This window comes from Quercus robur, chromosome 3, assembly GCF_932294415.1.
Source record: "Quercus robur chromosome 3, dhQueRobu3.1, whole genome shotgun sequence".
In the NCBI taxonomy this organism is placed as follows: domain Eukaryota; kingdom Viridiplantae; phylum Streptophyta; class Magnoliopsida; order Fagales; family Fagaceae; genus Quercus; species Quercus robur.
In genome coordinates, this window is record NC_065536.1 from 67,495,567 (window position 1) to 67,523,131 (window position 27,565).

The window sequence follows — 27,565 nt, forward strand, 5'->3', positions numbered from 1 at the left end:
ATCCGTTAGACTTCTGATTTAAAAAAGAAAAAAAGAAAAAAAGAAACCGTTGGAAAGAAAAAAACAAAATGGAACAGAGATCCACCTCTGGTGGGACCCGCCCGACCCGGACACAATCGGAGCCGCTCTACTCCTCCGTCTTAATCCACGGCGGCGCCGACTCCAACTCCGTCTCCGACCACGAGCAAAACGCACCGTACAAGCGTCGCAAACCACAATCACGACAACAACAACTACAACAACATGACCTTTACGCTACAATGGTGTATAACGACGACGACGATGAGAACGAGAACGAAGACGAAGACGACGATTCGTCTCTACCTCCGCTGCTTAAACAACTCCCTAAGGACTTCGGCGGCGGAACTTCGATCGACTACGACAGTGAGTACTACTACGACGATGAGGCGAACAAGGCCGAAGATTTCGGTACAATGATCGTGAAGACTAACAACCGGACCTCTAAGGTGTCGTATAACTACTCGTACAAGCGTCGGAGTTCGTCGAAAGGTCGCGGCGATGAGGATGAGGATGAGGATGAGGAAGGTGGAGAGGGATTCTCGACCTTCGTGGTGAATGAGAGCGAGAGAAGGAAAGGCGGCGAAGGTTTGGGGCGTTCGTCGATGGGACTCGCGGTGGCGAGCATGCAAGCGGTTGGGGAATTCGGGCATGGGAAGCAGAGGAAGGGGAACGGCGCGTCGCCCGCGCAGGGCGGAGAGGAGGGGAGGAGCCTATTGAGGAAGTCGTCGAGTTCGATTGCGGAGAGTTTTGTTAACAGGGAAGATGTTTCTACTAAGTATGAATTGCTCAATGAGCTTGGTAAGAGTTCAATTTTGATCCTTTTGTTGCGTATTCGATGTGAATTTTGGTTGGTTATGATGTTTGTGGTATTCAATTGTGTTAATTTTGATGCATAGTTAGTGAATCGTTGAATTGGATTGTAGAATCATGTTCATTTTGTGCTGTTTTGGAGTTAAAAGTGGGTTTTTGCTTGAGGTCACTACTGGTTAAGGCAGTGTGCATTTCAATTCTTTTGTGGATTTTGTTGATTATTTGAACTTCATAATGTAATGCTTTTCAGGAATTTTATGCATAATGCAACTGTGAGTGAAGAGTGAGTTGATATAAGTTAAGGGAATGAAAGGAAGTGGAGAAAGACTTGCTTGCCTCTTGAGCATGAGGATAAACTGCTTAGCCTGTTAGGGGTGAAAAGCACCTGGATTACTAGATAATTGGTTTTTACGAGTGGGGTCAGTTGCTCGTAGGAGTTTGATTCAGTGAGGATTGTCGTATTGTATGCCTTGCGACGTGCAATTAATTTGAGTGAAATTCTCCTATGTCAACCAAAAAAAAAAAAAAAAAGGGTGGAGAAAGACTTAAAATAACATTAGTAGAAGTAGCAAAAAAGAACATGTTGATTAAGGATGTAACAGAGAGAATGATTTCACATATGATAGAATGATGAAAAAAGGCAATTTTTTTTCTCCATTTGGCCTAATTTTTCTAACAATTTCGTTATGTTGCAGAAAAACCAAACAATTTCGTTAAGTAGCATCCTAGAGGCTCGAGTTCCATGTGGATAAAAATTCCACATTAGCTCTTGCCACAACATAGAAATTGAGTCTCTAAGACTTGAGTTCTATTAGTAAACTCGAGTTTTAGACACTCGAGATGCTACCTAACTAATATGTTTGGTTTTTCTACTACATAACGAAATTGTTAGTAAAAAGTTGATATAGGTGAGTTTTGTGTGATTATGTCATTGTGCTGAATGATGTTGGTATTTGGTTATGGCAGGGAAGGGGTCATATGGGGCTGTTTACAAAGCTAGGGATTTAAGAACTTCAGAGCTGGTTGCCATCAAAGTGATATCGTTAAGTGAAGGGGTGTGTTTCTTTCTTGCTCTTTCTTGTGTCTAGTGTTGCATTTAGTTTGAGTTTGGACTTTTTGAAGTGAATTATGATGTTTGTGGTGTTTAGGAGGAGGGATACGAAGAAATCTGTGGTGAGATTGAGATGTTGCAGCAGTGTAGTCATCCCAATGTTGTGCGCTACTTGGGGAGTTACCAAGGAGAAGATTGTCTTTGGGTAGGAAACAAAGAGTTTGATTTATTTACTTGTGAAATGAATTGCATAGTTTGAGACAACTAATTTTAGTATCTTGGCAGATAGTTATGGAATATTGTGGCGGTGGAAGTGTTGCTGACTTGATGAATGTTACTGAAGAGCCCTTGGAGGAGTTTCAAATAGCATTTATCTGTAGGGAAACATTGAAGGTATGGTTGACATTGGTTGGTTTGAATTTGAAAATTGTCGAGAATAATCAATTTTAAATATTATGCCTATTTTATAAAATCTTGCTAATTTTTGTGCTAGAAAACTTAAGTCGGACACTCTTTTTGCCATTGTTTATGTGAAGTAAATGCTTCCTTGCCTACCATCTGATTTATAATTAATCTGTTGGTAAGCAAAAAATTTATTCTGTTGTTCGAACCTTTTGTTTTATTTATTTATTTATTTATCTATTTATTATATTATTTTTATGTGTAGGGTCTTGCTTATTTGCACTCAATTTTCAAGGTCCATAGAGATATTAAGGGTGGAAATATTTTGTTAACGGAACAAGGCGATGTCAAATTGGGTGAGTAAAATTCATATAGTATTGCCAACTTCATGTCTATTTACATCTAAAACACGTCTTGTTGTAGGGATTCATGAATCCTACGTTTTATTCCTATTTAATGTTGTTGATACTTGTTTTGTTATATAAGATTACCATATACCTATATTTGAAAAGGGATCTATTTGGACAATGTTGGGTGTTATATGCAAGGAAAGGCAATCATGTCACTTTATTTTGTTACTAACATGAATAAATAGTGAAGCCATAAACCGAAGAGGATTAGTTTTCTTCTAGCATTATGGGTGTTATTCGTAGTTTTTTCATTGAATTTAAGCTTTTTCAATTGGTGGTTGAGGAAGGAGGAAATTTTTTCTCATTACGTATTTTTGAACGGGGCAAACACTTCATGAAGTCAGTATTCATGGGCAAGAATGCAGCTTTATGGTTGATGAAGAACATAGAACACACGATGGTCGGAGTCAATCCCAAACAGTTTTTTACGCTTAGGGAAGGAGACACTGCATACACTTTACAACAGGGATCTAATGCCTTTGGTTAGTTCCTTTTAGTGTTTGAACTCAGAGTTGGAGGGCACAAAAGATCTGTTATTATTCCTGGAGGCAAAGCACAAAATGGTTGGAAGGTCTTTGGGCTTGAACTGAGGAAGATGTTGGATCTTGACCAATATGCTTTAGGTGGTTCAGCTTAGGCCAAATTTGTGTCTTTGCCATAGAGGAGAATGTTGGGGCCTCATCCCTCTCGGTCTTTTGCTGAAATCATGAAGGGTCAGGTGCAGCCAAGGGTTGTGACTTAGTCACAACTCTTTACAACCAAGGTGAAGGATAAAAATATGATTTAGGGGGAGTCTGTGGAGAGGCAGAATCTGTCAAGGGGGTTGTTGGAGATGAATCCAAGATTTTCAGATGCTAAGGTGGGAGATTTTCCGGTGGGCAAGCCTGATATGTGGTTGGTGCGAGGAGGGGTTAGGAGGGAGCAGTGCATTAATGTGGTGTCAGATTTAGGTGTGCAAAATCTGGTAGAAGATAGGAAACGTATCCCACCAAGCTTCAGTTTGAATTCTAAAGCAAATGAAAATGGGAAGAGGAGTGCTTTAAGGAGATCTTGCTGGTAGGGAGTGGTCTTATCGCGGAGACTGATGTGAAAGGAAGAAGACGTGTTTCCTGGGATAGAAATAAAGGGGGAGTAAAGAATTTTAGGTGGGTATCACGGGCTTGTAAGGAACTTGGCAAGGGTAAGCTGGGTGTGGGCTCTAACAAGTTGGCAGCCCAACAGATTATTAGTAAGTCTTGTTTAGGCACAATCACCGTAAGCCCAAATACTTTTGAGCCTGGGGAATGTTCTTATAACCTTGTAGGGCCTATACCCTCAGCCGATATTTACGAGAAGGTTGGGGAGAGCCCACTGGTGACTTCAACGAGCTTTGGGATGTCGACACAGGTGGTTGGAGGTCCTGTGAGGTAACAATTAGATTGGGTTCAGGCCGAGCTTGGTGGAAAGAGCTTCTCGGTGCGTCTGAGGAGCTCTGACAGTCTCACGGTGATTGGGATAGACCCTGATAGTCCCACGATGGATGGGTTGGAGGTTGGGACCAGCTCTGATGGTCTTGTGCTTCGATGGAGTTTAAGAGCAATTTCTTTGCTGGGTTTAACTCTGACAGACTTGCAGTGGCTCAGATGGAGAGCTTCTCGGTGCCTCCGAGGAGCTCTGACAGTCTCACGGTGACTGGGATAGACCCCGACAGTCCCGCGGTGGATGAGTTGGAGGTTGGGACTAGCTCCGATGGTCTTGCGGTGGCTCCATCGGGTTCAGCTTTGATGACTTCACGATGGTTCCGGGCAAGACCGTCATGGCAAATTTGCAACTCTCGAAGGCAGGTTCTTGGCAGATATCCTTAAGAGACTATCCGGTGCGGGTTTCGTGGATTTTGGGGTCAATAGTGTGGATAAAGTTGGAAGTGTGAGTAGTGAGCTTTTGATTCAAGGGGTAGATAATAAGGGAACCAGGTAGATAGATATTGGTGAGATTGGTCAGCCCAATTTAGCGATGATGGAATTGAAGTCAGGATGTGACCTACCTGGTTTGGGCGTCTCGTTGGTGGAGGAAATGGCTCTCTCAGAAGCGGTTTTGGGTGAGGAGGAAAATTTGGCAGATTGTAACCCATTGTTTACTATTGTCCCTCCGAGGTTGGCCTTGACGAAGAAAATGCACAATGATTCTGAGGTGTTGAATATTGGAAATACGCTGGATGTCTATAGTTGGGTGAAAAACAGAATCCCAGGCTTTAGTAAAGTGATTGGACTTTCTATGAATCGTCATGAAAAGTTGTGTATTGCTTATCTTCAAAGGCTAGAAAGGGAGATGGCAGTTATTAACCAGCAGCGGAAGAAAGTTGCTCCTAACCAAAAATTAGCATCCTCCACGGGAAAAGGGAAAAGAGAGTTAAGGAATCTACTCTCAAAGGTTAACTATGATGGGAGATAGTGTGTTGGTAGTGAGGTAGAGACAGTTGTGGGGCCTTAAAAGTCTTTATGAAACTGAAGATGATTTCTTGGAATGTTCGAGGTTTGAATGACCCCCCAAAAATGTTTGGTAGTGAGAAATTTGTTACGTGAGTGGAAGTGTGATATTGTATGCCTTCAAGAAACAAAGCTGGCTGGCATAGATAGACAGCTGGTTTGTAGTATATGTGGCTGTCTATATGTGGATTGGGTGGCTTTAGATGCTGATCAGACGGCTAGTGGGGTCTTGATTATGTGGGATAGGAGGGTTTTAGAAAAGTTGGAAGTTCTAGTGGGCTTGTTTTCGGTGTCAGTTTAGTGAAAAGGTGTGGTGGATGGTTTTATTTGGGCATGCTCAAGGGTGTATGGCCCAAATGATAATAATTTGAGGGGTGATTTGTGGGATGAGTTGGTTGGTATTCAGCAATATTGGAATGTTCCCTAGTGTTGTTTTGGGGATTTTAATGTTGTTTGTTTTCCTAGTGAACAGAGGGGTGGGTCTCGGCTTACTCCAGTTATGGAAAAGTTTTCTGAATTTATTGAAGATTTGAAGTTGATAGATCTGCCATTGAAGGGAGGGAGTTATACATGGTCTAGTGGCACTGACCAATCTTCTATGTCTAGGATTGATAGGGTTCTAGTGTCACATGAATGGAAGCAACACTTTCCGAACGTGTTCCAACGGATTCTTCCACGAATTGTTTCAGATCATTTCCCAATTCTTTTGGAGGCAGGGGGTATGGCGAGGGGGAAAAGTCCTTTCCGGTTTGAGAATATGTGGTTGAAGATGGATGGGTTTGTTGATAGGGTTGATTCATGATGGAATCGCCATTCTTTTTCGGGTACACCTATTTATGTGTTTGCTAAAAATTGAAAGATTTGAAAGAAGACATTATTTAGTGGAATCGCCAAGAGTTTGACAATGTTGGGCGTAGGAAGAAATAATTATTGGGGGCTTTAGAGGTTTTAGATGCTAAGGAAGGGGTTCTTGGACTCACTGAAATGGAGAGAGATGAGAGAAATGAAGCGAGATCGCAAGTATAGCATCTTCTTTCTCTAGAGGAGATCTTGTGGACACAAAAATCGAGGATGTTGTGCATTAAGTAGGGAGATAATAATACTAAGTTCTTTCACAAGATGGCTAATTCTCATAGAAGGTATAACCATCTAAGTTTCTTAGGAGTGGATGGGGTGATTTATGAGGACGGAGCAGAAGTTGCTGCTCAAGTAGTTCAATTCTATAAAACTTTGTATCAAGAGTCTAAGGAGTGGAGACCTTTTGTGGAAGGATTGGAGTTTGACCAAATAGGGGAGTTGGAGAGGGGCTAGTTGGAGAGGAGGTTTGAGAAAGATGAGATTTTGTCAATGGTCAGAGATATGGAAGGGGATAAAGCCCCAGGTCCAGATGGCTTTTCTATGGCCTTTTTCCATCATTGCTGGAGGGTAGTAGAAAGAAATGTTTTGGCAATCTTTGAAGAGTTCCATCAGCACTGTAAGTTTGAGAAATCTCTTAATGCTACCTTTATAGCTTTGATTCCTAAGAAGAATGATGCCTTTAACATTCGTGATTTCAGACCTATTAGTTTGGTGGGGGAGTTTATATAAAATCTTGGCCAAGGTTTTGGCAAATAGATTGAAAATGGTGTTAGATCAACTAATATCTGAATCTTAGAATAGTTTTGTGGGAGGTAGGCAGATCCTTGATTTAGTTCTCATTGCTAATGAGTGTGTTGATAGCAAAATGAAGAGTAAGATTCCGGGGGTGATTTGTAAGTTAGATATTGAGAAAGCTTATGACAATGTGAATTGGGAGACGCTTCTGAAGTTGTTGAAGAAAATGGGCTTTGGGGAGAAATGGTGTATTTGGATTCGAACCTGTATCTCTACAGTGCAGTTCTCTGTTTTGGTCAATGGGTCTCCAGCTGACTTCTTTGGTAGTTCTAGAGGTTTGAGATAAGGAGATCCGTTGTCTCCCTTGTTATTTTTAGTTATGATGGAGGTGTTTAGTAGGATGGTGAAGAGAATGGAAGGGGCAGGTTTACTTAATGGCTTTAGGGTGGATGGTATGAGGGGTAGAGTGGAATGTGTTTCCCATTTGCTGTTTGGGGATGATACTATTTTGTTTTGTGATGTAGAGGTGGAGCAAGTCCTTCATGTTCGATTGCTGCTACTTTGTTTTTAGGCTGTGACTGGTTTGAAGGTTAACGTAGCTAAAAGTGAGATAGTTCCTATAGGGGAGGTAAATGATGTGTAGGCTTTGGCAGAGATTTTGGGTTGTAGGGTTGGGGCCCATAAGTCCCCTTCTATTTGGAACCCTATTTTGGAGAAAATTGAGTGGAAGTTGGCAGGGTGGAAGAAGTTGCATTTATCAAAAGGTGGTAGGTTGACACTGCTTAAAAGTACGCTATCTAGTCTTCCCACCTATTTTTTATCTTTGTTCAACATTCCTACACACGTGGCAAACAAAATTGAGAAGCTACAAAGGGACTTCTTGTGGGGTGACTCTAAGACACATTTATTGGATTCAGATAAGGTGTGTATGCCTATTGTTAATGGTGGCTTGGGTATTAGAAAATTGACCGCTTTCAATAAAGCCTTATTGGGAAAGTGGCCTTGGCGTTTTGGGATCGAGGAGAATAGGCTTTGGAGGAGGGTGGTAGCTTTGAAATTTGGGGAAGAATTTGGGGGGGGGGGGGGGTGGACCTCTAAGTTGGGAAGGGGTATTCATGTGTGTGGTTTGTGGAGAAGTATTCGGATGGGTTGGGAAGTTTTTAACAAAAATGTCCAGTATAAGGTTGGGGTGGGGGATAGAGTGAAATTATGGACAGACAGGTGGTGTGGAGATCTTCCTCTCCGTTTGGCTTTTCCAGTCTTGTACAATTTTGCTGCAAATAGAGAGGCATTCGTAGAATCATCTCTGATATGTCAAGGAATAGGGGATAGGAGAACTTTGGATGTTCGTTTCATTCGGGGTCCTAATGATTGGGAGGCAGATGTGGTGGATGATTTCTTTCTATTCTTGGCATCCAATTTACCTTCTGTGATTGATGGTGATTGTTTGAGATGGAAGTTGACAAAAAACAAGGATTTTACTATCCGCTCATATTTTCATAAGTTACATGGCTCTTCTTCCATTGCTTTTCCTTGGAAAGGTATTTGGAAGGTTAAGGCACCTCGGCGTCTCTCTTTCTTTGTTTGGACAGCCGCATGGGATAGGATCCTCACGGGAGATATCTTGAGACTTAAGGGCTTTGATTTCGTTGACTGGTGCATTATCTGTCGTTGCTGTGTTGCTGCGGTGAGATAGTGGATCATTTATTGTTACATTGTGAAAAGGCTTATCGGCTATGGTGTTTTGTTTTTAGGATTTTTGGGATTTCATGGGTTCCCTCATGTACGGTGCAAGATTGTCTATTTAGTTGGTGGAATTGGTTGGGGAAGCATTCATCTTACATTTGGAACCTAATTCTGCTGTGTTTGATGTGGTGTATTTGGAGGGAACGCAATAGGTGGACGTTTGAGGATTTGGATAGATCTGAGGACCAACTACTTGCTCTCTTTTCTGGTTCCCTTTTTGATTGGGATAGGGCTTGGGGACTCACATCTAGTGACTCTATTCCTTTATTCCTTAGCTCTCTTCTTCTCTGTAATTAATGATTTTTTTTTTGTTTTGCTTTTTTATCGTTTTTGTACTTTTATTTTGCATCTAGCCGTTTTTTGAATATACTTTTTCTTACCTATCAAAAAAAAAAAAAAAAAAAAATTGAAAAAAAAAGGCCAACGAGCTTTAGCTCAAGTAGCACCTCCTCCCTTAAATTTTAGTTGAAGTGTGAGATATTGGGTTCAAGTCTACTGGGTGCGTAACTTACCAATATTAAAAAGTTACATATGAAAATCTTAATTGCCATAGCCAAGTTACTGTAGTAAAATTTGAGAATCACCTCTATTAAGTAATGGCAGCCCTTGCCTTTGATGCTTATATAAACATGATGTCTTTCCTGATGTGAGATAATTAAAATGAAACAATTGTTGTACTCATTAAAGTGTGGTTTAAACTTTCCTCAAAGGCTATTTGGCCTAGAGCTAAGAAGGGAAAATGAATGATGGATGATTTACCAAGTCTTAAATATGTGCTGGTGTTTTAAATCATAGGTGATCTTGACTGAGAGAAAATTTTTTTGCTGGTAATTAGTGGTGCTTAATAATTTATATTTGAAAATGCTTGAAACTTAACGTTTGATCTCTCTTCAACTTAAAGGAGATGAAAAAAGAAAACACTGGAGAGGGTTTTTCCACTGTTTAGGTGAAAATATTTAGTCCAAAGCTAGGTTTATGTTTGCAAATGGTAGTTAGAGAAAAATGACTGCCTAGAAAGGTTCATGGAATAGGTTTCTCAGATCACCAGATCCCTTCAATCTTGAAGTTTTCACAATGAGGAGTAATGTGGTCACTTGACTATATGATATGATACAAGGTACATTTTGATCGTCAAGATATACATGCACTTATTGGATCTTGAACATAAGAACTCACCCACCATCCCATTACCGTGGGAAGCGGAAACACCACTTGAGGTAGACCTCATTGGCAGGATATTATACAACGTTAGGCATAGGGTGAAAATATTACAATGTAAATTTTTGGTTTGTTTCGGGATTTCAACCATGGTTATTAGAATTAGATGGAACAAATTGTTGTATTGGAAAAACCGTAAATTAGTCATTGTTTTGCTCTCATATCTCTAATGGACATGACAAGCTCAAAATCAGTCAAACTGCAGTCCATGCTGTTTGAATGGGTGTTTTCTCATATAACTGGATGAAGACTGGGTTGGTTCAACTGGCTTCAGGCATGAGCGGCCGTTTAGAGAAGTTCAAATAGAAATGTTGAACCCAGTTTACCCGAGTACAGGGATAGGTACATAACCATCAGATTAGTCTTTTCTTTTTATTTCCATATAATTTTGCTTACCTTACCATTCATAAACAATGACTTGCAAAGCTGATACATAAGTTAGATTGAATAAAATATTGCGAGAGTATAACATTTACATGTTTATCACCATATAAAACACACACACACACACACATTTGATTTCTTTAATATTCATACGTTCAAAATAATTACAAAACTTGAGTCTGACCATTAAACTGAAGGTTGAACTGGCGATTTATTTCACCTGCTTTGTGTCTGGGTTGATGTTTGATACTGTTCTGATAACTATTTCTTTCAGCCTTTATTTCTCTGGTCTGCTTTGTATTTGTTTGGATAGGACTTATATGGCGTTTGTGTTTTGCTCCTTTTTTTTTTTTTTTTTTTTTCCCACGCGTTTCAAAGACAAAATTTAGCTGAAATGGCTACTGTTCATGCACTGTGCATGAACAATAGCCGAAAATTTTGACTTTTCAGCACATCAGTGGGTTCCGTGCACTGTTCACAAGACCTACAAACTTCACTTTTCAGCAACTTTTTCATTAAAAATGGGTCCCACGGCACTATTCACACATTTAAAAATTATTTTACTACAGTGTTTTCAGTTTCAGCAAAATAAATTATATCCAAACGGACCCTTTGTGTTCTTTTGGCATAAAGCAAGTTTTTTTTTTGTTTTTTGTTTTTTTTAATGTACATCTTTCTTACTTATCAAAAAAAAAAAAAAAAAAACTATTTCTTTAAGCCTTTAGTGCCTGAGCATGCATTTGTCAATTACTTTGTATATTGATAGATTAGTAGAGGATTCATCATCCAATCAACTCCGCACAACAAAGCTTCAAATTTTACTTAAGTCATGCTATGGTAAAATCTAGCCAATGCCCTTGAAATTATTTCATATCCTGCATGCTGTATGAAGCTGATTTTTCTGATTTGAATGTAAGATTTCTGGTGATTCAAGTGATGAAAAACACAGATTTGTAACAGATGATGAAAAGGGTTTGAGAAGGATTTCTTGGTGAAATTTATTTTTTTGTTTGTTTCCCCCTTAGATTGGACACTGAGTCTTATGCAAATGTCTATAAATTGAGCTTTCTTTCTTTCATTCTGGTCTTTGTTTAGAGGTTAAAAAATATAGCTTTTCCTTTTAAAAGAAGACTGATTCACCATTTGGTGAAATTTTGAAATATGAGCAGGTGATTTTGGGGTTGCAGCTCAGCTTACAAGGACCATGTCAAAACGCAACACGGTACCATGTTTGTTTGACTTAATTGTAGATACTGTAGTCAGCACCCTTTTTTTTGCCTCCATTTTCTCACTTCTGTTATATGCTACCTTTGAATTTATGTTTTATGGGCCTGAAGTTGCCCCTAGTTCACTCGGAGTTCCTTGGTGATGCCTAGGTGATTTGGTATCCTTTGATTAGAAGACTCAGATAAATGCATAGGAAAGGTTCTACGATAAATGTGAGTTATCAATTTTCAATACCTTGCAACTTCCCCTGGAGATGTTAGAAAGCAGAGAGTACAAGAGATCATATTTTTACGTGGTGAAATCTTTCAATTGCAAGTGCAGTTCACCAGAGAATGGGAAGATTGAAGTATAACAAACAGCAAATTATTGAACTAAAATGAATTTTTTAACTTGTGCTTCAAATCACCTGTTGCTTCCATCTTATTTGAATGTTAGTTATGCTAAATAAATTCTAATTAATAGTGACAAAGTGAGTGTGATGACAGCTACAATAGCTGATGAATTTTGCATCAGCTTGTGCACCACTGAGAAATAAAAAAAGCTACTTTACTATTGACATTAATAGATCAATCATTGGTGTGTTAGCAAATAAACTATATATATTATCCACTTGTGGTTAGGGCCGGTTGCCCTTTTTCACATGTGGTTTAAAAAGTATCACTTTGCCCACTTGATGTTAACTCTGTTAGTAGCTGTAATCCACCTCTGTACCTATTATTAAAAACACCAATTTAAGCCTTCACTCTATTTCTTCATGGAATTGTAAGGAATACATATATGAGAAGTCACATTTCTTAATTATGTTGGGTCTCATATGATAAGGGATTTCAATGAAACTTATATCTGAGAAAATCTCATACTATTGTTTTCCTTTCATTTGACCCAAAACCCCACAAACACAAACCCATCTCACACAAACCAACTCAAAACCACTATCAACCACCAATCAAACCTACAAATCCAATACCTAAACCACCGTGAGCCACCAATGTCTGCCCAAGCCATGTATACCAACATCTCCATAACAAATAAAACCCACCAGAGCTTACTCAAAGCTCACCAAAGCCACCATAATTTCCTGTTAGTCATGGCTGTCCCCTCAATTCCTGCACAAAAAAACCAACCTGCCTCCTTCCTTATAATCCACTCAACATGGCCTAAACTTGAAAGAGATAAGATGAGGAAGGAAAGGAAGAAGAGAGAGAGAAGAGACAAGTGAGCAACAATGAGAGAAAAAGAAAGTGGGAACGTTTGGAGAAGAAGAGAAAGGGGGAAAAGAAAAGAAAAAAAAGAAAAAAAATAAAGGTCAAATGGCGTGGAGATTTTGATTTCTTGTATCTTAGAAATCAAAAAAGTTATTGTGTCCTTAGAAATCAATTGGCTGCTGTAAATTGAAGTCAAAAGATTCTCTTTTGTGGCGAATGTCAGAAGATGGTGTAATTTCAATAATTTTCCTCTGTGAAGAGTACCTAACCAAGAAAGATATCTGAAATCTTTAGGGGTAACCTTGACAATATACTGCTTTTGAAGCCTCTCTAGTCTTAGGGGGGTCTGGGTGGAAAAAAAAAATTGTTTTCTGTTACCAATTACCTTCCTAACTGCAGCTGGCATTAAGTTAACAGTTTTTGATAAGTAAGTTTGGCCCCTAGGGATGGGGAATGGGGGATTCAAATTGGTAACCTTTGCTTCATGAAGTGTGGTACTCAGCCAATTGTGTTACCCATTAGGGTAAAATTAACAGTTTTGGTGAATTGATAAAGAAAATTTATTAGTAAGTAATCTTACTTTTAAGCAGCTGCCTTTTGTTAAAGGTATCTAGTCATTGATCCTGCTATGTTCCATTGAGGGATTATTTGTTTGCATCTATTTTAGTGCTTATTCTGTTGTTAATATTGTTGCTATATTTTTCTTATGTATTATTCTTTGTCTGTGCTTGATAATTGGAAATTATTTTCACTATCTTTTATCTTGTTCTCAGTTCATTGGCACTCCACATTGGATGGCTCCAGAAGTTATTCAGGAAAGTCGCTATGATGGAAAGGTATCATATTCTTGGTCTTGATGGATTTAATTTTCTTTTGAGCCTCTCTTCTTATTTCTTTGCCCACTAACACACCTTCATCACCGGATTACTCAGTCTTCTTTAACAAAACACTGAAATACCTCAAAAGGAAAGCCAAAATTTATTAAAGTTCCTTGGACTTTTTGATGAAGCGATAAATAATTCTATTGTGGGAAAATGGGCCATGGAAAATCATATTAGAAACAAAAGCAGAATTTGTATTGGTATAAACCATATAAATATAATATTGCTTATTATTGTCAAAAGCCAGAATGCAGATGCTTTCTAGGACAGAGATTATTTTATTTTCAATTAAGCAACGTGTAGGTATTGGTCTAAGTAATATCTACAGGTTTCTTTCCATGCATTTTAGTTTTGATATGTTGCTGGTTCCTTAGTACACTACCTGTGTGCTATGGTTCCCTGTATGTTCTCCTTTTTCAACAAAGTATTATTATTTATCAAAAACATGTAGGTATTGGTCCAAGTAATTTTCCAGAGCATATTACAATGCCTGGACCTCGTGGTTCAATGTTTTGTTAAGAGGTGGGTTAATTCCAAGATGTTACTAAAAATATATATTTATTGTGAAAGGCATTTGAAAACACACAAAAATTCATTAAACGTATGCACATGCAAAAAAAAGTGGAAAGATTGCTACATCCTAAATTGCAAGAGAATTTGTGAAAACACAAATTAAAACAATGTTATGTACTAAGAAAAAAAAAGTCCAGAGAGAAGCGGAAGTATCAAATGTATATAGGAGCATTAAACATATGGAATGGGTTTGAATATGTGGCTATATTGGGAAGTCATTGATTGTCAAAAGATGCCATTACATTAAAAGATGATATCACAATTTATTTTTTGATAAATAGGATAAGAAATTCTATTTAAAAAGCTCAAAAGAAGGGCACTACCCTTGTTCATTGGATGTATACAAAGTAGAACCCAGAAAAAATCATCTAAAATCCAATTTATCAAGGAAAGCCCAAAAAATATGATGTATCTAAAGAACTGACATCATATTCCCACATATATAAGGATCGTAGACAGAAACTTCAGTTGAGTAACTGATACTTCCTGTTCTTTGAATGTCCATGTGTTCCTCTCTCTTCAAATGCACCACATTAGACACATAGAAATGATCTTCCAAATCTCTAAACTTGCTTTTTTACCAAATGGACCTTTCCTGCTGGCCAAAACTTCAAGAACGGTCCTTGGTATTATGCAACACCCCCTGAACAAGCATGAAATAAGAGACCACAATTCTCTCTCAACTTCGCAATGAAGAAAAAGATGATCTACTAACTCCCCATCAGATTGCATATACAACATCAATCCATAATAATAATACCTTTTTTCCTCAGATTATCAGTTGTTAGGATTATATTCTTTCCCGCTAACCAATCAAAGAATGCCACATGTGGTGTGCAGTGAACATGCCAAATTGATTTCCAGGGAATTTTTTTCCACATTCCTCTTCTGAAAATTGTATAATAAGCTTTAACCTTAAATTCATGATTTTTTAGAAAATGCCCAGCTTATCTTATCTTTACGGCCTTGGAGAGCTTCCCTGAATTAAGGTCTTCAAAGAAAAGATTCACAGATTCTAACACCTAATCATGAGTTGGTTGTAAGGAAAGAGGGAACCCAATGCACACTGCTAATTGAAACATCCATGTAATCCGTCATATTAGCATCTTTATTTCTAGCCATCATGAAGAGCTACAGTTATCTATTCTTTAAATGTATCATCCCCAGTTCCCCACACCCGCAGTCAAGCCAAAAACAGACCCTTGTGCCGTACCCTACCCCGAATCAAATATATCTTAAAAGTAGTCCACCCATGCTGAATATGCTTCCAAAGGCTCACACCATGAGAACCCCTCTTAACATCTGAGCACCACCCACACCAACCCTGACAATTTCCATGTTTCAAATCTATCACTTTTCGGCTTTTCGCCATAGAGAATCCGTCTCCACTGTGTACCGCCATAACCATTTCACAAGAGAGGTTTGGTTAAAGGTCCACAATTTCCTAATCCCCGAGCATCCTTGTTGGATAGGTTTGCAAATGGAGTTCCAATTGACCAAGTGGAACTTAAACTCTTCCCCCATACCTCCCCATAATTTTTTTATAAAAATTTTCTTCGTTACATTTGCCACTCCAGCAGGTAAAGGAAAAGGCAAAATGAAATAAGTGGGAAGGCTTGAAAGCATTCTCTTAATCAGAGTGAACCTCCCCCCTTGGATAAGTAAAAGATTTTTCCATCCTGGTAGTCTTTTTTTCATTCTCTTTAAAACGCTATCACAAATAACTTGTGCCTTCAAGCGAGCCCTGATTGGAAGCCCCAAATATTTCATCAGCAGATTTGACACTTTGCAACCAAGAATGTCAGTTGGCACATATGTGTGGAATCTGGCCCACTAGAACAAGCTCTGACTTGCGCAAAATTACCTTCAAGCCTGAGACAGCTTCAAAACATAATAAGATGAACTGGAAGAACCTATGCTGGTTAGGATCTGCATCACAGAAGATTAGTGTATCATCTGCAAATAGAAGATGGGAATTTGCTGCTTGGTCTTTTTTGTTTCTTTTCTCTTTTTCCTTTTCTTGTAAATCTTGGTGTGCTCTGTGCGTTTCATGCATAGAGCAGCCTTCCTGAATATATATCATTCTTACTTATCAAAAAAAGAAGAAGATGGGAAATCTTCAGAGCAGCATTACTCGCTGTATATGACAAATAGCCCCCATCAATTGCCTTGGCCAGCAACCTATTTAAAGTTTCCATGACAAGGACAAATAAAAGTGGGCAATGAGGATCCTTCTGCCTTTAACCACTAGTACTGGAAAGAAACCACTAGGACTGCTGTTCACCAGCACAGAAAAGTGGAGTGGGAAAAAAGAAGAAATCCAGGACCTTTTTTTTTCACCACAGCTGCACCTTCCCAGCATATATAGAAGGAAGCACAATTGACATGATTTGTAAGCTATTTCAATGTCTAATTTGCATAACACCTAAGGAGACCCATCCTCCAATCTGTTATCTAAACACTTGCTGACTATACGGATGGAATTGTATTGGTAATGTTGAAAGGACACATTTTTATCATGTGCTAATGTTGAATAAATTGTAGTTATAATGACTAGCTGAAAAAAGAATCTAAAAGTTGGGATGATAACTATAATAATTTGAAGTTAAGGTCTGCATGTCATATGAATGGATATATTTGGATGGCTACCCAAGTAAAACTCTGGGTGTTTAGGAGTAGCCATCCAAATATATCCATTCCTATGATGCGCAGACCTTAACTTCAAATTATTATAGTTATCATAATTTGGATGGTGGATATGTTTATTACTTATAAATATTGGATATGTTACTTATATATTTGGATGGTGGATATGTTTATCACTTATAAATGTTGTAACTGAACCTTTTGTAACTCTTAAATCCATGGTACATTTATATATTCCTCTTTTCAGGTGGATGTATGGGCTCTTGGTGTGTCTGCAATTGAAATGGCAGAGGTGAGAGGACATTTCTAGATCTGAAATTGTACTTTCTTAGAAATCTATTCAAATGGGTGTTGGCATTAGGAAGTTTCTCATTCTCTAAGAGTTTATTGATCAATGTACTTTTAGAAAAGTTTAGTATGATGTACATTTAGTATACTTCCTGTGTACTTGATGCATTTCTAGTTGTTCCTATAAAAATTATTACTTATATTTAAAAAAAAAAAAAAAAAGTGTTCCAAGCGCATATTTTGTTCTACAATTACCTGCAAAAATATGAAAGCTCTGCAATCTTTTAAAGTTTTAGCTATAAGCTGCTTGCAATTGGACTTTTGTTTTTGGGAGGAGGGGATTAGCTCTTGTGAGAAAAAAAGAAATTTTCTGTTGAATGGTTACTATTGTTGGTCTGTTTCTTCTTGAGATTCACTTCAACATGTTTCTTGAGATCTCATGATCTTATTCTCTTTTCCTCTATTTTTCAGGGACTTCCTCCTAGATCAGCAGTTCATCCAATGAGGGTTAGTGTCACAATTTTAACTTCTATTATAATTTATACTGTAATTTATATATTCATATGTCACACTCTAATCCATGTTTGCATATCAGTCTCCTTGGAATGTGGTTGTTATTTGATGATGTATTGTGCTATCATTATGATGCATTCAGTGCTTTCATCAGTGTAGGACATCATAAAAAATGAATGCAACTGGGAGGTGGTCTGATGCAGGGTATTTCAAGTAGCTGTATACACCTGTAGTTTATCACAAAAACCAGTAGCTACATTTAAGTAAGTCAGCAGCTAAGTTCAGCAGCATTCTACTGGTTCAATGCCAGCAGCCATCTTACTTCTCTTGTAACTAATTAGTTAGTTGGTTAGTTAGTTAGATGATTGCTTTAGCATAGGCCAAAAGGATTTAGACACTTGTCAATCATCTAGAAGGCTGCTAATGCCAAATAACTAGTATAAGTACCAGAATTTAAACACTTTGTAAATCAGTTTTGATATATGACTGAAAATTAGCCTTGAGCGCTTTTCTTTAAGATCTTTGTGTTCTTTGCAAAGGTGCCTAACGACCTATTAATTTGTTTTAAGCAACTCACATCTCATTTAATGCTAACTGCCATTCTTTTCTATTGAAGTATATCCTTTGTTACTTCCTTAATTGACATGTCCTTTCCTTATTTCTGGTCTTCCTCTTCCTTTTTTTCGTTCCATTAAGTTGAATCAACTTTCTTCTTCTCATTGATGCATTAGTCTCTCTCCTCTTAACATGACCTAATCATCTCAAGTGACTCTTCCTCATCTTTCATCAAAAGGAGACACCCCAATCTTTAAATGAACTTCATTGTTTTGAACCTTGTCTTTTTGTTCATTTCTACTTATCCATCTTAACATTCTCAATTTAGTTGCATTCAATTAATAGGTATTTTATGACCACACAACACTCCTGATGCACTTTTATACTTCATCTACCCACTCTTATTCTATGATTTACATAGGACTAAGAGTTATACTTTTTAGATACTGTCTAATGAACTCAACGAAACCCCAATAAGACTCTTGAGAGCTTCTTCAAAACCCTACACCTAGATTAAAGGGAGTGAGACTGTGAAATATACTTTTTTAATAAGTAATTTCTTAAAAAAAGAGCAAAAAGGGCGCATCCCCTAGTACATGGGAACTACACAAAAGAAGAGCCTAAAATAAAAGAGAGACCAAATCAAGGTTGGATATGCTGACATATACTGATAAGAAAACCGTGGACTTGGCAGATATTTACAGTTCTGCTAATGCACAAAAGAAGTCTTATAACTATCATACGGAAGACTCTTTTTTGATAGGTAATAAGAGTATTATTAAACAAACTGTAAAACAGAAGAAAGCAAATACAAGGTGTTCATGATGGTGAACACAAGGAAATGCAACAAACAACAAGAAAAAACTTAAAGTGCAATACTAAGAAAAGAAATAAACTCCAAGATAGTGGAACAATCCTCAAAAGAGCGCCGATTTCTTTCCGTCCAAACAATCCACATCAAACAACCAAGAACTATATTCCAAATGTCTGAATTAAATTTACCCAGCCAATAGCTCCAACAATACACCAAGCTTTCCACAGAGCCTGGCATGACCCATTGGGTTCCAAAGATCTGAAATATATAAACCCACAGAGAGTGAGCTACAGGACAATGGAGGAGGAGATGATCCACAATTTCCTCATTTCGATGGCACATACAACACCGATTCACCAAAATGTGCCCCCTAAGCATAAGATTATCCAATGTAAAGATCTGCCCATGAACCGTTGTCCACACAAAAATGCCACCCTCTTAGGGATCTTAGCTTTCCAAATAGCCTTCCATGGAAAATTGGAGGCAGCTACACCCCTCATGTTATGGTAATAGGACTGGGTATCAAACTTGCCATTCCCATTGAGATTCCCTTTCATGAAAATCCCTATGAAATATCAAATTCCAAATTCTATCGTTTCCATCCTCCTGGAAGCATGATACATCAAAAATGCAAGCTTCCTTGTCATTAGAACACACATTCAACTGAGGATAGAGCCTTTTAAGTGAGTTATCTCCCACCCACTTATCATGCCAAAAAAGAATACGAGTGCCATCACCCACCACTAGGGCCACATGTTTGGAGAAATTCTCCCAACCATCATGAATACCACGCCATAGACCACATCTATGGGCCCTTCCACAAATTTTAGCTGTCCACCCCCCTTGACCCTCTCCATATTTAGTTGTAATAACCCTCCTCCAAAGATGAGTGCCTTCTCGTCCAAACCTCCATAACCATTTCCCTAACAAGGCTTTATTAAAATGCACTAACTTCCTGATCCCCAAACCCCCCATATCTATCGGTAAACACACCTTCTCTCAAGCCACCAAAGGATATTTGAAACACTCCTCTGAAGATCCCCATAAAAAATTTCTCTGAATATGCTCCATTCTATCAGCCACAGCTATAGGGATGACAAATAATGATAGATAGTACGTAGGAAGGCTAGAAAGAGTACTCTTCAACAAGGTAAGTCTACCCCCCTTTAATAAATAAAGACGCTTCCAACCTGAGAGTTTCTTCTCCATCCCCTTCAATATAGGATTCCACACAGATGCTGTTTTGTATGGGGTGCCCAATGGCATTCCCAAGTATTTCATAGGCAAACTACCCACCCTACATCAAAGTATGGTAGCCAAAGTATCTATATTTCCAACCTCCCCAACCGGAACAATCTCACTCTTCCCCACATTAACTTTCAAACCAGTAAATGCTTGGAAGCAAGACAAAGCCAGCCTAATGGACAACACCTGATCTTTAGAATCATCACAAAACAATATGGTATCATCTGCAAACAGCAAGTGTGAAATGTGTACCCCTATAGAGTTAGTTGGCCCTACATGAAAGCCATGAAGCAGACCACAATCTTTAGTTTTCTTCAAAATCCTACTTAGTACTTCCATAATTAAAAGGAAAAGAAGAGGGGATAGCGGATCACCTTGTCTCAGACAGTAGCTTCAACAATCTCACTCATTAGCAATAAGCATTGAATCCAAAATTTGTCTCCCACCAACAAAAGCATTTTGACTCAGAGATGTGACTATTTAGCACAACCCTCAGTCTATTTGCCAACACCTTAGACAGTAGCTTGTACACACTCCCTACCAAACTAATAGGCCAAAAATCCTTAACATCAATTGCATTATGTTTCTTGGGAATTAGAGAGAGAAACGAGGCATTTAAAGACCGTTCAAACACTGAATTCCTGTGAAAGTGCTCAAAAACAGCCATGACATCCACCTCCACCACACTCCAACATTTTTGAAAAAAAGCCATGGTGAAACCATCTGGCCAGGTGCTTTATCCCCCTCCATCTCCGTCAAAACTTGGGTAACCTCTTCTTTAGAGAACTCCCTCTCCAAGGACAACCTTTCATCCTCTCTAATGTAAGCAAAATCCAGTCCATCCACACTTGGACGCCACATATCTGTCTCTGTGTAGAGATTTTGATAGAACTGAACCACCTGAGATTGTGCAGTAGAAACATCCTCATATAAGAACTTATTTAATGCTTGACTCCTTGAAACTGGATTTTCAAAATTAGGTAAGCTTTGTCTCCACCAGATTTTGTATGTTGGCCCTTCTTTTTTTTTTTTTTTAAGTAATAAACTTCATTGAAAATTAGTAATAGGGAAAATAAAAACAAGGCACACAGGCAGTGTGCTAAAAGCCAAAAAAAAAAAAACTAAAAGGGAATGAACGTACAAAAATCCATCATATCAGGAAGAGAAATGAAATTAACCACATCCGAAGCATTTGCCCATTCAAACAAATTCTGAAAGAAAAAGAGCTTCAACTCATGAATCGACCTTTCATCCCCTTCAAAATATGTGTATTTCCTTCCCTCCATATGACCCATATAAGACAATAGGGGATCATACTCCAAAGCACCTTAGTTTTGGTCTGTGAAACTTCTGTGACCAACTAGCTATAAGTTCCACCACACTATTATGTATGTTGGCCCTTGTAACTGGATCTCCAAAATTATGTTAGACTTGTCTCCATCAGATGTTGAATGTTGGCTCTACACACTTCTAATTGTCATTGTCACCAAGCAGAAAACATACTTCTAATTGTCAAAACTGGAGTCTTTCTTAAAGATTTGGTTTGATACACTGTGTGTTTGATATTTTTTTTCCTCTTTTCGTGAAGTTATCTTCACTTCTCAAAGAAAGGAAACAAATAGTCAAAAATGGAATAAGCAACTGGATCCTTTTTCACATGGCTGCACAAGTTTCTATCTCATCTTTATTATGTACTTGAATACTCAGTTTTAGCAATTTCTTGAAAAGATAGAATTGGTTCATGAATAATATTAGGGTTTGTTACTTTAGATCACTGAAACCTGATTCTGTGTGTTTTCCACCTTACACGGCTCCTTTAATAACTTACTGTCAGTAACTGGTCTTTACAGTTTAAGAATAATGTTATTTTCTAACTTGCTTGCTGATGCACGTTGGATAATAAGTGAATCTGTGGCATCTATTCTGTCTTATGCAGTGATGAGGAAATATATATTGACTTATTTTGTTTTTCTGTTGATAGGTTTTATTCATGATATCCAGTGAGCCAGCTCCGATGCTTGAGGATAAAGAAAAATGGTTTGGTTTTAAGTCTATTATATTCACATATTCTGTAACAGTTATTGTCAGTGCTAACTTGCAAGTTTAGAAGCGCCTATATGAATACAAAATGCAAAGCATTAGAAGAAAAAGCACTTCTTACTCTTAAATATGAAATTAAGTGCACCTAAATTGCAAAACATGCACACCTTTTTTTGCCTAGCATTTAGAGCCAATAGATATTTTTTAATTAAGAAATTATGTAATTTAATTGAAAATTATGGCCGGATCTAAAACCAATTATAATAAACTGTTGATTAGTTATACCAATGCTTTTCTCACTGTCTAATATACCAAACATAATTATGTTTACCTTTATGTACTAAAACTCTGGGATTTAGTTGAGAAGAAGACACCAAAAGTTCAAGGGACCTTTTTTTTGGGGGTGGTGGGGGGTGAAGGGAGCTGCTTATAATTTTTTTTATTGGTAAGTTATACATGCTTAGTGGGTCTTGAACCCATGATCTCACTGTCCATTATATTATTATGGGATTTGGAAGCTCATTGGCTTTTACAATTTTGTTGGGTTTTTTTTTTTTTTTTTTTTTTGGGTGGCAAAAAATTCAAAAGATGTATACAAGAACAAAAGGGACATGCCATTTAAAACAGAATAGCATGCTCGTCTAGTAGACCCAAAGAATGACACATGCAAAATGTCCACTTTATTTTGATCATGCATGTGCTTGTGTTTTGTGCCTAGAAGCCCTAGCCTCCACAAGGCCTTTGTGCTTGAGTGCACCTGATAAAAATATTGTGTGCTAGACCATAAATCTTTCTTATCTCTATATTTTCCTTTAAATTTGGTCGGCATTAGTATGATAAAATATTATGTTAATCCTGTATAATCCTTGTTCAATCACCTTTGGTCACATGGTGGATTTAGGGTTTTAATGGAAAAGAGGAAGGGTCTTGATTTTGGTGTATGGAAGAAGGAAAAAAGAGCTGTGTGGTTAGGTGTCTACAGGTTAGCTTAAGAGTTGTGTTTGTTCCAGGAATGTTATCAAGGTCAGGAAACAGTGGGTGAGAGAGAGGCAATTGTCTTCCTCTCCAAATAGAGAAGAATTTATGTTGGTCATCTCTATGATATCTTTTTTAGACATCTTAAGAGCTCATGCTTATAACTACCCAAAGTTTTGAGAATATATGTAGTTGCTACATGACTGTCTTGACCCTTCAGTGGATATATATTTTTGTGTGTGTAATGGCTTGCTGGAAGCCTTGCTAAGGTAAGGGTGGGTGAAGTCAAACCTTCTTTGCTTCCATTTTCCTTGAAAAGACATTCATGCATTAAAACTCAATTTAAGTACAAAATTAATCATTTAACATTATTCCAAAACTATATATAAAATACATGAATCAACACAATAAGTATGATAATGCTCTCTAATAATGTTATAAATATGCAAAATGAAGCTGTTTTCACTAGCATTTGGTCTCTAATCTCACTACTAACCCAAATTCAACTTGAATCAAGTTCAGTAGTGCTTTTAAGTAATTCTTTGTAAATGTAGCAGCTAACTCAACAAAGTTTTGATCCTATTATGATTCTTGAAGCTTTGAGTTTTGTAATTTACATTGCTGCTTCTGGCTGGAGCAATACAAGCTGTGGTTGTTCTACTTCAAGCTCTAGCAAGAAGTTTCTGAATTTATAGTGGTTCTTTTTACTTTCATTGCATACATGCCCAAATCTTTCTGGTCTTTGTTATGACATTTCTCACTTAAACCATTATTAAAATGTATCTCCTTTGGCAGGTCTCTTTTGTTCCATGATTTTGTTGCAAAGTGCCTAACAAAAGAACCTCGTCAACGCCCTACTGCATCTGAGATGTTGAAAGTATGTTATGTAACATGTCTATATGTATGATAAAAAAATCACATTATGGAAAAAATTTGGTGCATTAAATTTAAATGTTACTTGTACTCCTCTGTTCTTGCATGTTAAAATATAGTAGAGCTTAAGTATTTCCTCATATTATTGTCTATGCTGAGTAAGTAATCCAGATATTGTTTAAATTGTTTCTGTTTTGGCATGCACATGTATCTTGCTTGGTTTTGATACATAACTTATGGCTTGGATGTTAAAGATTTAAGGCCTCCGTTGTGTAGAAGAATTTTACAATATTTCACCGAAACTTGTTCGGAGTAGGCTATAGAATGTAATCTATTTATGACTAGAAGAAGCATTGATGTAGCATTACTAGCATTGTGTATGGGCTAATGTTCCATAGAGCTATGAGATCTTGTACATTTCTTTAGCCATAAAGCATTGATGATTAAGAAATTGTTTTGTGCATATTTTGTTAAGTTCACATGTGTTCATTCTGACTTGAGCTATGTTTTCTATATTTATAACTTAGCACAAATTCATCGAGAAATGCAAATTTGGACCCTCTGCAATGTTGCCAAAGATTGAAAGGGCGAAGGAATTTCGGGCCTCCATGGCTTTTCAAGCACAAAATCTTGCTCCAACTTTGCCTGGAGACAGTGTATGTTGAAATTTCTCAATTGTAGTATCTACCCCAATCCATTCATCCCTCTCTTCTTCCTTCTGTTCCAACCCCCTCCTCCCAAGGTGTCTCCTTTTACGAGATATTTTTTATTCATCTTGTTTTACTGTTTTGAATTTGAAATAGCCACTGGAAGCTCCAAATCGGAATGATGATTATGGAGATACTGTTCCATCAAGGCCTTATAATATTGGGCTTCAAGTTGCAAATGAAGTGCTTGCACCTAGCACTTTGAGGAAACAGCACATATCAGATGGTACAGAACTTGGTGGAGAAGGTATGCATGTCTTACATCTTATGTCATAATGCACATATTCTAGTCTGACTTTAGACTATGATTCAAGCAGTGAAACTAAGTTTTGTCAGAATATCTTCAGAAAATTAATTGGCTGATTGGTTTTGATTCAGTTGAGTATTCATGGTAATGAACATCATCATCAACTTGAATATAACCATTTGGGAGTAAATGAAAAATGTGAACCAAATTTATGAATTAAACTCATCATAATGTTAAGAAACATATTTTGATACCAGTAGAAAGCCAAGAGATTTTCATGTTTGGATTACATTTTTTAAATTGTCTGCATAAAGCATTGATCAGAAGTAATTGCTAGCCAGCAGGTTATAACATCTTGCTGGATAATACTGTTTTTACCTGAGCACCATGTCTTCTGATGTATGTGAACTCCATGTATGACAGGTAATTTTGGCACCGTAATAGTTCATGGGGGAGATGAGATAGATAAAATGTCCACTCAGATGCTATTGTCCAGTGCTACAGAATCCTCACCTGCTCTTGAACATGTTGAAAACCTTTCTGCTAGTGGCACGGGAAACGAATCAGCTGCACCCCGGTACTCTCCTCACTATTTATATCTGATGTTAATTTAGGCACCTATATCTAGCTTTGTTATCCCTCCCTTTTCTTTTTAAAGTTGCATTTCAGGCTATTACGTAAATGATTCTTTTTTAGGATATATAGTTGCAGACACTGGTTTTGCAAATATCGTCAAAGTTGATTTGAATTTGCTAAAAAAAGAAACTTTTTTACTTAAAAAAAAAAAAAAAGAAACTTTTGTGTTTTACAGTATATATTGTTGTAGACTGATTTTGCAAATTTCCTAAAATGTGGTTAGTTTATAGTTTATTATGTTATGCAAATGCTCTTAATATATATCTCTGCTAAACTGTCATCCTTTGATGTTAATTCTTTGTTTATGTGGTACTTAAAATTGTGGTTTTCATTTTCAATTTGAAAAGTGTGTTTTTGAACGTTCAAGGGTACACCAAATTTATTGGGATAATTTTTCAGGGTGGAGAATATAAGAGGTGTTGATGTTAACAATACATTGGTTGGAGAATCAAATTCTGTTACACAGACCATACGGGCATCTTCTGACTTTGTATCTAGCTCTACTGAACAGATCCTCAAGACAAAAGGTATTAGCCATGAGAAACTTGGGGGTGGCAGTAGTATAAGAAGTAGCACATTGAAGAATGATACTGTTCACCGGAAAGCTTTTGCATTGCAGGATAAGGTAATATTTGAACTGAATTCTATATTTACCAAATGATAAGTGAGTTGTACTTATATATTGCGTACTGCTTTAGAAGTAAGCAATTAAAAGGCCACTCAGAATTATTTTAAGATACAGGATTATAAATGTTGGAAGTTTTTGCAGAGACTCAAATGTTCAGTTATTATGAACATTAGATTTGGATTATTCGCATATTGAAATGAAGACCATGTTTAACTTAGGATTTATTGACTTGACATTCAGGATGGCTTGCTTCTTCTTTTTGTTTGTAATATAATTTGTTTGTCACATAGCTTACTTTTCATGCAGTTGGATTTTGGTCTTTTGTTTTACTTGTTCCCATTTTGCTCTTTTTCACTTCTTTTAGGAGCCTCAGAAAATGATTATTTCTGTGGCTGAAAGTTGGGGCCTGCTAACCTATGTTTCAATGTCTATGTCATTTGCAGCTTTGGTCCATATATGCAGCTGGTAATACAGTACCAATTCCATTCTTGAGGGCCACTGATATATCCCCCATTGCTCTCTTGTCGGACAATGTTCTTGGAGGTATGCAGCGGGACAAAAGCGAAATTGTAGCTGTTGAGGCATTGAAGGAACTCTTTACTGGTGATGGACAGTCTAAAAAGGGCCGAAGAGGACAAAATGAGGTTAAACCTGTGTGTGTGTGTGCTCGCACTCTTGTGTGCCATTTGATATGGGTTTCTTATCTGTTTGATGTGCTGCAGATGCCCCTTCCTCCAAGCGTGTACCAGAGACTCACTTCAAGTTCTACCCTATTGAATTTGGCACAGGCTTTAGCATACCACAAAATGTAGGGCTTCTTTACTTGTCCAATTATGGGGTTATTTTTTTCGCCCATCTGAAAATATTGACCTTACATAAATGTCTACTTTCTTGTTGGGGTATATTGTTTGATTTCTCTCCTGATATTAATTTGCAGGTGTTATGAAGATATGCCACTCCAGGAGTTGCAAGCAGCACAGGAGCAACAGACCATTCAAAGTCTGTGTGATACACTTAGAACTATTCTGCGGTTGTAGGTTGGCATTTTTATTTATTTATATAGATACAATATATTTCAAACTTATGATTTCCGCTTAATGATGATTGCTCATTATTATAAGACCAAGACACCAATTGATTTTTGGTATAAGCATTTAATTCTGTCTTATGTAATTTTTGATTTGTTTCTTCATCTATCCAGTTTTGTTTAAGTTCTGGAAAGGCAAAGGCAAAGGGTGTAGTTGTAGCCTGACAATTATTGCCGCAATTTTTTTATTTTTTATTTTTTAAATTTTAAAGTAGGGCTTTAGCTTTACCCAATTTGTAAATTCTCAAATGCCTTCTCATCTCTAATCAAATGTAATTTTTTATTGAGATATTTGTCATGAAGTCCTAAAGAACACGTTCGTCTA

The 27,565-nt window shown here is 37.5% G+C and overlaps 1 protein-coding gene across 1 annotated transcript; it reads left to right on the forward strand.

Annotated features, from left to right (window-relative positions):
* LOC126719044 (serine/threonine-protein kinase 1-like) lies at nt 1-27,565 on the forward strand. The gene is made up of 18 exons (XM_050421584.1): nt 1-819; nt 1,798-1,886; nt 1,980-2,087; nt 2,168-2,275; nt 2,550-2,640; nt 11,270-11,322; nt 13,306-13,368; nt 16,880-16,924; nt 17,392-17,427; nt 22,029-22,084; nt 23,858-23,939; nt 24,463-24,591; nt 24,739-24,889; nt 25,313-25,466; nt 25,925-26,150; nt 26,597-26,797; nt 26,876-26,961; nt 27,091-27,565. The coding sequence occupies exons 1-18, from the start codon at nt 69-71 to the stop codon at nt 27,188-27,190; spliced, it is 2,529 nt and encodes an 842-aa protein (XP_050277541.1). The 5' UTR covers nt 1-68; the 3' UTR covers nt 27,191-27,565.

Bases quoted from the DNA above. Each gene is read 5' to 3' on its own strand.
- LOC126719044 (XM_050421584.1), top strand. From the start codon at position 69: ATGGAACAGAGATCCACCTCTGGTGGGACCCGCCCGACCCGGACACAA. The intron at 1,887-1,979 runs GTGTGTTTCTTT...TGTGGTGTTTAG, and splicing joins TGATATCGTTAAGTGAAGGG to GAGGAGGGATACGAAGAAAT. The intron at 26,962-27,090 runs GTAGGGCTTCTT...ATTAATTTGCAG, and splicing joins GCTTTAGCATACCACAAAAT to GTGTTATGAAGATATGCCAC.